Source organism: Chlorocebus sabaeus, chromosome 8 (assembly GCF_047675955.1).
Source record: "Chlorocebus sabaeus isolate Y175 chromosome 8, mChlSab1.0.hap1, whole genome shotgun sequence".
Classification (NCBI taxonomy): domain Eukaryota; kingdom Metazoa; phylum Chordata; class Mammalia; order Primates; family Cercopithecidae; genus Chlorocebus; species Chlorocebus sabaeus.
Window position 1 is genome coordinate 143,900,472 of NC_132911.1, and position 12,537 is coordinate 143,913,008.

At 44.8% G+C, this 12,537-nt stretch overlaps 1 protein-coding gene across 2 annotated transcripts in view; it reads right to left on the reverse strand.

Moving 5' to 3' along the window:
- TRAPPC9 (trafficking protein particle complex subunit 9) overlaps positions 1-12,537 on the reverse strand; it is a 712,655-nt gene that overhangs the window by 508,233 nt on the left and 191,885 nt on the right. For both annotated transcript variants that reach the window (XM_073018375.1, XM_073018374.1), the window contains one exon: positions 6,296-6,448. In XM_073018375.1, the coding sequence (XP_072874476.1) occupies positions 6,296-6,448 (153 nt within the window). The remainder of the gene's footprint in view (positions 1-6,295; positions 6,449-12,537) is intronic.

Consider the following 12,537-nt stretch of genomic DNA (forward strand, 5'->3'; position numbering starts at 1 on the left):
CCATGGTGAAACCCCGTCTCTACTAAAAAATAGAAAAAAATTAGCCGGGCGCAGTGGCGGGCGCCTGTAGTCCCAGCTACTCGGGAGGCTGAGGCAGGAGAATGGCGTGAACCCGGGAGGCGGAGCTTGCAGTGAGCCGAGATTGCGCCACTGCACTCCAGCCTGGGCGACAGAGCGAGACTCCGTCTCAAAAAAAAAAAAAAAAAAAAAAAAATTACCTTTGGGGCCAGTCATAGTGGCTCACACCTGTAATCCCAGCACTTTGGGCGGCCAAGGCGGGCAGATCACCTGAGGTCAGGAGTTTGAGACCAGCCTGGCGAACATGGTGAAACCCCGTCTCTCCTAAAAATACAAAAGTTACCCAGGTGTGGTGGTGTATGCATGTAGTCCCAGCTACTCCAGAGGCTGAGGCAGGAGAATCACTTGAACCCAGGAGGAGGAGATCGCAGTAAGCTGAGATCGTGCCACTGCACTCTAGCCTGGGCGATAAAGCCAGACTTTGTCTCAAAAAAAAAAAATTACTTTTGCATATGATTTCCTGTGCTCCCCCTATCTTTTAAATTATTGTGATGGATACTGTAAGAGCAGATTACCATGACATACTATCTTCTCCCTTTGAATGCTTATTTGGTCTTAGCTATACAAGCAACTACATGTTTAATGCTCACCGCAAGTCCTTATAACAACGTCTCTCTAGTTATTTTGGCTGTCCTTCCCTAGTAGAATCCTCAAGAAATCATGAGAATTTAATCCTTCCAGTCTTGCATGTTGACAACAATTTGTCAAAGCCCTGTATACCTAAAAGTTAGTGTGGCTGTGCCTACAAATCTCTGGCTCAAATTTTCATTACATGAGTATCTAGACATAGTCTAGATAGATGCTATTCTATTGACTTCTGGAATACTGCTGCTGTCAAAAAGTCCAATGATAATCTGATTTTCTTTATTTCATAAATCACTTGCTATTTGAGTCTGAAAGCCCAGAAGACTTTCTTTAAGTCCAGTAATATAACTAGAATATTTCTCGGTCATTCTAGGTCAAGATTTTCATGTATACAGTGTACACATTCATGCAATAGTTTCAAGGGTTGTTTTTGTTTCTTTTTTTTTTTTTTTTTTTACAGAAAGTTTTCTGTGAATTATGGTTTTTAACATGTTGTGGTTCCATTGTTTCAGTTTCCTTCTCTGGTGTCTCATAGCAGATGTATGGATGTATGTATGTATGCATGCATGCACGTACGTTAGATCTTCTTTGCCTAGCTTCTAAGTGTGTCACTTTCTCTTTAATCATCTTTCTTTCAATTTTTTTTTCTCCTCTCTTTTCATCTTCTGCTTCCCTTAATGTATCTGGCAGGTATATGTAACTCACTAGAAACCACACTGCTGGGAAAAAAAAAAAAATTCTTCTAATTCTTTCCTGAGTTATATCCATCTCATTTCTGAGTTTTTCTCATTCAGGTTTATGTTATTCTTTTGTACTTTTTCTTCATGTCTTTTAGCTCCTTATGGGTTTTTGTAATTTTTATCAGCTTTTGAGCACGTTCTTGTATGTTATCTCACTGTTTATGTTTTCACTAGCATCACTTTACATAGAGTTTGGTCATAATCCTTTTCTGTTGACCATCTTTACATGAAATTAGTTTTCATGAATGTTTAGGAGATTCAGGACAGCTCTTCTAATTCTAGTAAATCTACACACTGTTTTCTGTGTTTTTAGTTGGTACTCAATAATATAAGAAATCACTTTCTAGACCACTTAACTCTGTTCTCCTCCCCCAGTTTCAGCCAGACCTTCTCTTTCCTTGGTTCTGCTATCTCACCTCTGTTCCTAGCAGCTTCTCCACAGGTGAGGAACATAAAAACTCCTCCACATATCAACTGCTGTTCTCAACTTGGCCCACTGAGCTGTCCAATGAGTATCTCCTGGCTGTTTGGGGATTCCTGGGTGTGTGTTTCCGGCTTCCTCTTGTGCAGACGGTGAAACCGTGTCGTTATTAGTGGTTTGTCCACTTATATTTGGGGGTCTGTGGGGATACTCTGGTATCTGGTTTTGCTGTATATTTTTGCCTATGGGTATCTGGTTTTTCTATTCTAGTTGTTCAGTCTATGTGACTGAATAGTTCATATATTCAAAACCTATGACAGTTTGCCACCATCTTCCAGGACTTCTAATTTTAAACATAAAATTCCAAGAAATCAGAGATTTCAAGTATTATAAGGATCATAGGAAAAGAATATCCTATTTTGTGTGTGAAAAGTTGACTTCTCTTACCCTAGGCTAGTTATATGAAGAAGATAGCTATCTACCAAGTTATCTGAAGATAAGGGAAATAATTTGCTTTCTGATGTTTCATTTAGAAACAATTTCTAAAATTCATTTAGAAACCAAAATAATATATCAAAACGGTGCTCCACAAAATCTTTTTATTGTTATTTTTTATTTTGAAAAACATCAAGCCTACAGAAAAGTTACAAGAAGAGAAATGAAGATCTGTATCTCTTTATCCAAAGCCACTTTTTTAATATAATTTCAACTTTTATTTTAGATTTAGGGGGTACGTGTGTGTGTTTGTTACAAGAGTATACTGTGTGATGCTGAGTTTGGGGAAATGAATGATTCTGTCCTCCGGACAGTGAGTGTGGTGCCCAAGAACTGGTTTTTCACCCCTTATCCCCCTCACTCCCTGCCTTCTCGAGTAGTCCCCCGTGTCTGTTGTTGCCACCTTTATGTCCATGAGGACTCAGTGCATACCTCCCACTTACATGTGAGAATATGCCGTATTTGCTTCTCTATTCCTGCATTCATTTGTTTAGGATAATGGCTTCCAGATGCATCCATGTTGCTGCAAAGGCCATGATTTCATTCTGTTTTATAGCTGCAGAGTATTCCAGGGTGTATATGCACCACATTTTCTTTATCCAATTCACTACTGATGGCCACTTAGGTCGATTCCACATATTTGGTATTGTAAATAGTTAAAGCCACTAATTTTTAATAATTTGACATTTTTACTTTATTTCTCTCTAGATTCACATTTACATTGTATTTTTTTTTTCCTTCACCCTATTAAAGTAAGTGCAGGCAAATTATTTTTCACTCTTTTTTTGAAACAGAGTCTCGCTCTGTTGCCCAGACTGGAGTGCAGTGGTGTGATTTTGACTCACTGCAAGCTCCGCCTCCCAGGTTCATGCCATTCTCCTGCCTCAGCCTCCCAAGTAGCTGGGACTACAGGCAGCCACCACCATGCCCAGCTAATTTTTGTTTTTGCATTTTTAGTAGAGATGGGGTATCATCATGCTAGCCAGGATGGTCTCCTGACCTCGTGATCCACCCGCCTCAGCCTCCCAAAGTGCTGGGATTACAGGCGTGAGCCACTGCGCCCAGCCTGATCTTTCACTCTTAAATGCTTCTGCATTTATTTCCTAAAAACAAGAATTTTCTGCTAAAATTTCAATTTCATTCTCATACTCAATATATTTGTCATTGATACAATAGTATTATCTTATAGTATTCAATTTCCTCAATTGTCCCAAAAAAAAGTCTTTTTTAAATCCAGGATACAATTAAGGATCATGCACAGCATTTGATTGTTATATCTCTTCAATCTCCTTTAAGCTAGAACATTCTTCCCACCTGCTTTCATAAAATAGGAATTATAACATTTACTTTATAGAGTTTTTACAAAGATTAAATAGAAATAATGCCAGAAAAAAAGTGGCTAGCCCAGTCTTTATACACAACATGTGACAATGCTCAATAAACATTAATTATCTTCCAGCTGTCTATGGCCCACATTGAATCCAGGATCCCAGCTTGTGCAACAGCTATCCAGGTTGCTGTGAATTTTTTAAGCGGCATTTAACTTCAGTAACCGTAATTAATGCGAGTCCATGCCTGAGAATCAAATTGGGTCCACATGTGGTCCCCCGTTAGATGTCTCTGAGACTGTTAGACTGTGAGCTACAGGGGGTCGTCTCCCAGTTCCCAGAGGCCACGAATAAGCCTCTGCCACTGAGTTTAAAGCCGCTTCGCTTAAGGGCGCAGCAATGGTCTCATGCTTCCCTAGACTGAACTGCACATAACAAGGCATCCTCCATGGACCAAGCTCTGGGAGGTACTTCGTGCCTACCTTTTCCTCCATAAAACTTGACCTGGTTTCCTCTGTAAGACTTACCTTAGAGATTCGCTGTCTCTTTCTGTCACATGCTATGTGAACAACCAGCCAGAGCTCCTATTCACTGTTGTTAATAAAGGGGCATCTCATGAGTAACCACTATGTGCCCTGACCAGTAATCAGGCAAATCACATTTACAAACCACTTCATGACCATAATTCGAGGTCAGGCCAGTCTCACATTTACAAACCACTCGGTGACCATAATTCGAGGTCTGATTTGGTTTTATTTTAAAAGATAGAAGAAGGTATTCCCAGACTACAAGTCCCAAATTGCAATTTTGCTCAGTTTTTCTCTCTGACCTCAGAAGGGCAGAGAGAATGCCCCCGTCCGCTCTATAACAAAAGGCAGAAGCACAATAATAACAGGGAAAAATAGGTCTGCATTGAACATGTAAATTCAAACAACCAAAACACAAAAAGCCAAGGTTTCCCCTTGGAAGCCTTCCCCACTGTTCCTCAGGAATAAGACGACCCCAGCAGGCCATGCGAGAAACCACGGTCACCATTCCCTCACTGCTACCTGGAGTCCACATGCCAAGACATACCCCTCGTGTAATATCCAGTCCCAAGTATTCCAGGGGCAGGCGCTGGGCACCATTTATTCTGCCAAACCCCCTTCTTGGGGAAAAGAAGTCAGAACCTATGTAACCCTCTGTCTACTGATTAAAAAGAAAAAATGCAGTTCAGTGGTATAAAGGTGTTTACAAACAAACAAAATCCATTTCATCAGACATTTTTAAGTCTTGGTATAATTTTAAATCCTCTTGACTTTTTCATATTCTAATGTGTCCAACCCTAAATCTCTTTTTCTACCTTTGTGAATAATATAAAAAGAACACGTTACCAAGTACCAGCGCTATACAAGAAGCTCGTGCTGGCTATTTGAACTGCAGAGGGTGCAGAGCGCAAACTCTATGGAGGGCGTCTGCCAGGGACTGAGCTGCGCTCCCCCTGCCCCAGCAGGATCTACTGAAGGCCTAACCCACAATGGGGCAGCTTTAGGAGGTGGGGCCTTTGGGAGGTAATGAGGTTTAGATGAAGCAATGGGGGTGGAGCCCCCTCTATGAGATGAGTACCCTTGTTAGAAGGGGTGGACACCAGAGCTCCCTCTCTCCTCCACGTGGTGACGCCGCACGAAGGTGGCCATCTGCAAGCCGGGAAGAGGGCCCTGCCTCACCAGAAAATCACCACAGCTGACACTCTGATCTCACACTCCCAGTCTCCGGAGCTATGAGGAAATAAATCTTGATGGTTTAAGCTGTTCTGTCTGTGGTATTTTGTTAGGGGAGCCTGAGTTGGCGGATAGACTCCACACTGCCTCCAAATGAATGCTTCATAATTTGGCATAATCAATCTACAAAATCTTTTTTTTTTTTTTTTTTTTTTGAGATGGAGTCTCACTCTGTCACCCAGGCTGGAATGCAGTGGCGTGATCTCGACTCACTGCAACCTCCGCCTCCCAGGTTCAAATGATTCTCCTGCCCTCAGCCTCCTGAGTAGCTGGGATTACAGGCATGCGACACCATGCCCAGCTAATTTTTGTATTTTTAATAAAGACAGGGTTTCACCATGTTGTCCAGGCTAGTCTCAAACTCCTGGCCTCAGGTGATCCACCCACCCTGGTCTCCCAAAGTGCTGAGATTATAGGTGTGAGCCACCACACTCAGCCAATCTATGAAATCTTATCTCTAATCAGTCCTAATGTTACAACAAATGTAAACTTCCATGTCTTCCACACTCCACCTCCTTATAGATATCATCAGACTTTGAAGGAAAACTTTATCATCACAGCTAATTAGATGTCTAAAGAATCACAGCATTTTTTACTTGAAAAAATGCAGTAATTCTTACATTCCACTAATTTAGAATGACCTGCTGGTAAATGAGTACAAAATAATAAAGAGTGAGAATTAAATCAGCTAGATAAAAAGTACTTTTATTACTTTCAGACACATACAGTAACTCTCTGTTAACAAAGTGCCCAGGAGATGTCTCAGGCAGCTTGAGTTAATGAATGACAAGTGAGTTACAAACAGCAAACAGCAGGCATCAAGGGATGGGGGTTGCTACACTGTATCTAGGACCCTGACGTGCTAATTAAAATTAGGAAAGTGCTTACCATCACTGAGATCCTGCAGGAGATTCTCCTGGCAGGAGAAATCCAGCTTCACTTTGATGTTGATGGTGAACGTGGCCACCTTCCCAGGCTGCAAAGGGAACTGAGCAAGGGTTTCTTCCAGCTTCCAGCTCAAGAAGTCACCATACAATTTTTCTATAATAATAACAATGACAGTGATGAGGATGTTGTAACTGAGGCAGTATGGGACTTACCAATCCCCTAGAAAATTCTGATGCATTCTCAAAAGCAAAGGAAAACGAAGAGCTTTTAAAATGGATAAGATCAAAGTGACAAGAACATTCCAGAACCAGGAAGTGCTGCAAGGCAATCACCCCTGTTTATGAACAAGGCACAGGGAGGAGGAAGAACAGTTCATCTCCAGAGGCACCCAGCTCAAGCCAAGCCATCTTGATACCTTAGTGAGCAACTTCTTCTCACTGACCAAATAAATGCTGTTTGTCTTATAAACTAAATCAGAGTTAAACTGAATTTCTCCACAATGAATATTTGCTGTATTACATCACCTTAAAGAGAAACAGATCCAAGTGTAGTAGGGAAAGTATATATTCAATATGAGACACCTCTTCAGAAAAAGAGAATACAAAATCAAAACCCAAGCAGGACACTTTGGCTCACACCTATAATCCCAGCACTTTGAGAGGCTGAGGCGGGGTGAATCACTTGAAGTCAGGAGTTCGAGACTAGCCTGGACAACATATTGAAACCCCATCTCTACAAAAAATAACAAAATTTAGCCAGTGTGGCTGCGGATATCTGTAATCCCAGCTACTCAGGAGGCTGAGGCAGGAGAATCACTTGAACCTGGGAGGCAGACGTTGCAATGAGCCAGGATCGCGCCACTGCACTCCAGCCTGGGCAACAGAGTGAGACTCCATTTCAAAAAAAAAAAAAAAAAAAATCAAATTACAGAATTAAGGACAGCACCTTGGGAAAGGCCTCCGGGAAGAGGTGTTTCCCTTGCTTTCTTACACATATACCGTGGTCTTTAATTAAAAATTCTTCAATGTTAGAGTCACATGGCCTTGACTTTGGTGCCTTTTTGACACTGACTAACTCAAGTGCCATGGAGACCAATGATTCCTTGGAGTCAAGGTTTCTTCGTGTATAAAACGGGGATAACAATTAATGCACCAGAGTCATTTTACAGATTCAACAAAGTACTATCTAAAAGCACCAAGAAGACCACAGCACTGTAAGAACCTCAGGCAACACGGGAGGAAGGAGGACAGGAAGGAGACACAGAGAGGCCATTGCTGGTGCCCTCTGAAGTAGCTGTGTCTCTCCCCAGCTCCAATTCCTAAAACCCAGGCACAGTATGACATGCTACCTTGACATTCAGAGAAACTGGGAGGGCCCCAAACGGCCTCACCACAAGTCCTTCCTGACTCTGCTCCTGCAGACACAGGGTCCTTCAGCCAGGCAGGCTTCCTAGGCGTGGAAAGCAGGTGCAGCCCTGTGTATCCTGAGCAGTGGGTGTCAGTTCCCTGCCAGTCTGGGAGGGACTGAAATAAGCTGGTCACATCCTCCCCAGGGAGCCAGGGGCAGCCCTCTGTCTCCATACCCCAAAGCCCGCCTCCCCCAGCCCCTGGGCAGCTGCTCTCTCTGTTCCTGAGTGCAGCCCCATGTGGCCCTACATGGCATGGAATCCTCCTTCCCCAGCTGTGAGTGTCTGTGACCAATGAACTGCTGTCAGGTGCACATGTCCTGTGTCACGTGCTAGGTGTCTGGCTGTCCCCACATGGTAGGGCAAGAAACCCTCCTGACCATCACAGGGGACAGGAAGCCATGAGTATGGGGCCCTCCTCCTACCAGGAAGGGCCCAGCTTCCAGGCTCTGCAAAGGCCCTCCTCTTGGTGCCCCTCCAGCCTAGGAGGCAGGAGCAACTTGCTGCTTTCCCACCATCCCTTTCTGGGAACCAGTTCTCTACGCTGAGCATCTTCGGTCTGAATGGGGAGACAGTTTTAGAGAGATGAAGTCACTTATCCACGGTCACAAATGACAGAATCAGTCTAGAATCCGAGATCCAAATGATTCCAAAGTCACATTCACCTCCCACATGAAGATATTTCATGGTGACGTTCAAATATGAAGACCTGGTCGGAGAACCTAGAAATGAGCCTCACAGGAGCTCAGTGGAAGACGGAGAGCTTGACCAAAATCCTCATGAAAAAAAACAGATACGTGGTGTGCTACCTCCAGAACACGAGGACAAACTGAGCTGCAAAATAAGCAGACATATTCCTGGCCAGACGTGTGCTCGACCACGGCACGGTCCTGCAGAACCGGCCAAGCTCCCTCTGGAGCACACCTGACAGATGGCGTTTATGTCTCCATGTTTCCTTAAAGAAGGATACTAACACAGAGAGACAGATCCAGGGGACAGCGTCCTTGAAAAGTGTTTAGAAACCACGTCACATTCATTTATTTACTTAGTCATTCACAGAACACCTCAAATGTGCCAGACACTCCACGTGTTACCTCACTTAATCCTCCCAACAACCAGTGAAATCATGGAAGGAGGTTAGCATATGTAACAGGTCATTCAGCTGTCAGTGGAAGACTTGGCATATAATAGATGTTCAATGAATATTAGCTGCCCTTCAGCATCACCCAGTCTACCACCTTAGATGGTGTTCAGATGCTTTGTAAACTGATACTATCACAGTATTTTAGAATGATCTGGGAAAAGACAGATGGCTGGGAAAAGGATGATGGAATTGTTGAGCAGTCAACTTTAATGACAGCCTGAGGAATGAATCCCTATGTTCATATGATTTCGAGAAGCTGTGGGCCGGGCGCAGTGACTCACGCCTGTAATCCCAGCACTTTGGGAGGCCAAGGTGGGCAGATCACCTGAGGTCAGGAGTTTGAGACCAGCCTGGGCAACATGGCGAAACCCCGTCTCTACTAAAAATACAAAAATTAGCTGGGCATGGTGGCACACGCCTGTAGTCCCAGCTATTCGGGAGCCCAAGGCATGAGAGTCACTTGAACCAGGAAGGTGGCAGTTACAGTGAGCCAAGGTCATGCCACTGCACTCTAGCCTGGGCAACAAAGCAAGACTCCGTCCCAAAAACAGAAGAAGCTGTGGCCATTGGATGAGATTCTTACAGGAATTTAGTGACAGAAAGGGAAATGGAGAATTGGAGGGAAGTATTGTCCAAAACTCAAAGTGGGAGATGGAATGGGTCAACAAGAATCACCGAAAGTAGAAGAAAGTGCATCACATCCGATTATAGCCACTCTAATTACAGGATAAAAATCTAAACACTTCAGTCAAGCTTTGGGGGCAAAGGGTACCAAATGCTGGTCGCTTTGGTATGTCATGATGATAACAGGTTAGTGAACTCTCTGTTCGGAAACCCGCCTCAACACACAACATTTGGCCCTCGGCTGCTCAGGGGAACGTGTGGATACTCACATATGTGATTTATCCTTTAGAAGGTAAGTCACTCAGTCAGAGAAAGAACAAAGATCTGTCTCCAAATGGGAAAAAAACTTCAAAGCCATCTTACAGCTGAGAAAGCAGAAGGAAAAGGAGAGTCTGACATGAAATCATATCATCAATTGGGTTGCTGCTTTCTTCCCACTCCTTTAGAAGGGCTCTGACGACATCTTGGCTAGGTAACTGACTTCCTTCCTTCCCACCTGCTCTCTCAGGCCATGCCAGTTCTCTGCCTACTCCATGTGACCTCCTCCATGCAGGGCTCCCGGGCACGCCCACCTGGTTCTGCTCGGTTGCCACTCTACGTGTATTCTGAGAATCTACCCTCCCACGAGACACTGGAGTCCCTTTCCACTGTGCTCTTCTGTAGGTGCTGACATATCTGTGGGCAGCTGCAGAAGCTGTGGCTAAACACAACCAAAACTACGGGCCTGGGTTCAAACCCCAGATCCTCACCTTCCTAGCTTGCCCTTGGCTGTGTTACTTTCCTGGGGTCTCAGCTTCCCCTTCTTTTACAAGTAAAGCGGGCAGAAATACCAGTACCTACTTCTAGGGCTGCTGTGAGGGTTAGCGGGTTTAAAACATATAGAGTACTTAGGACAGGGCACAGGGTCCACTGAGTCTCAGTTAAGTGTTTGCTCTTATAATTATTCAGGTTTGGCAAGAACACCACCAACGATTGGGGTTCGTAGGCTTCCATGCCTGCTACTTCCTGCTACTTCCATTACAGGATAGTCCCAATAAGCGTTCAGGTGTTTGAGCTCTCCCTCTGTGCCAGGCACTGTCTGAAGTTCCTATACTAAGGACAGAGGAGGCATGAGCATCAGCCATAGTGCAGAGTAGTTAGCTTACAGCATACCCTTGGCTCCCCCTAAAATCTCCATACACCAGCATTACCCACCACATCACTCGAATGAGCAAGCTCGAGTTCAGAGAGATCAGGCAGCTTTCCTAAGCCTTCAAAGCTACGATGTCCCGGAGTCAAGAGGTGAACCCTGGCCCTCACACCCATTCACCGTGCCTCTGTCCTCTGGCAGCTCAGAACGCAGTTGCTGCCTCTTGTCCACGCAGCAGCGCTCGCACCGACCTGGGCCTCTTCTGTGCTGAGCTAACCTGTCCACCTTCCTTCTACTTCTCCTCCAATGGCACTCAGAGGTGCCATCCTGACGACACTACTTTAGACCCACCTTGGTTTGAAAAGAAGCCTCCCCAAACAGGAGCCAAGGAGTGGGAAAAAGGACCCCATGCAGTATGAGCGCGCAGGGAGGGAGGAAAGAAGCTCGCGTCCTTTCAGAAGTTGACATCTGGTGATGCCTCCAACAGACTCCTCGCATAGGGTCCCTGAATATGCAGAATGCCTTCTCAAGTCCAGACCTCTGCTCCCTCTGCTCCCTCATGTGCCCACTCCAGAAATGTCTCCCCTACCTTCTCTGCCTGGCTGGATCTTCTAGAGCTATTTAGTACCCAGGTCCAGGCTATCTACGCAGATGTGCAACCATCCCACCCCTTGCTCTTAGGCTGGAGGCCCTCCCGCCGCGCCTGCAAACACCAGCACATGCCTCCAGGACAGACTCCAGCACTCTGCACCCAACTGTGTGAGTTGATCTTTCTGTTTGTAGCTATCACTGTGATGTGAGTGTGAGAACTGCATCACTGTCCTTTGGCAAAGTAAGTAGTCATTCTTCAGATAAATATTTATTGAGTGTCTCCTGTGTGTCAAGCTCTGTAGCGGGCACAAAAAAACACATCAGTGGGCAAACAGGCCAGTGACCACTCTCCCAGGGCTCATGGTCTGATAGAGGAGACAGAAATTAGGCAGGAAACTGGACACAAGACAAACTCCCCGGAGAGACCACCATTCAGACACGACCTGAGGGAACAGGAGGGCTCGAGGAGGTTCAAAAGAGGGAGAGTGGCCCTGTGTGACTAACTCTGGACTTGTTCCCTGCGTTCACACGCTCCCTGGCACACGCAATGGATTTGACATTTCACTCAAAACTCCTCACACACAGGGCTCTTGCTATCTTCTTCCTCTATAATAATCTATGGAACATAAAGATTTTAGATGTTTGCTGATAATTTCTTTTATTCTTGGAGCACTAACCCAGTCCTCTGTCTGCTCTGTAGCACTGTGATGAGCCTTGGTTTTTACATTCTATTACTGCCCATTTCATTCATTCAATGGACACTTACTGCGGAGCCTTAAAATATCCTCATGACAGACGCTATGCTAGGTTCTGGGGACAGAGATAAAGAAGATGCAGCCCCTCCCCTCTGGGGAGGTTGTCTCTGATTGTAGGAAGAAATGGTATGGGGGTTACAGGAGAAGCCCCCAAAAGCTGGGACCAGATGAGAGATGAGGCTTCTCTCAATCTAAAAATTTCTGTAAAATGTACAATACCATTACGCAAAGAACAGGCTCAACAACTGCTTGCTGAAGTAATTGCCCAAGCCAGGGGAGCATATAACCGAAAGAAGACTTGCTGCGAAGTAAAAGGTGAACCTGCTAGGGTCCCAGACCTCTATAAAATACCTCATTCTTTTAGCTATCAGTCTAGCGTATCAGTACTGTACAACTAAATTCAAACACTATAATTACAGCACTATCCTTGCCTGTCGGGATGGCTTTTCATTTCTTAAACGTGCTTCAACTGAGAGATGAACCTTGTCAAAATGGACTGTGAATGCCCACCAGGCCTCCCCATGGTCATGGCTGCAGGACACATCAGACACCCAGATCAGCAGGAGTGGCTTGTAATGGAGACATGAAACTAAA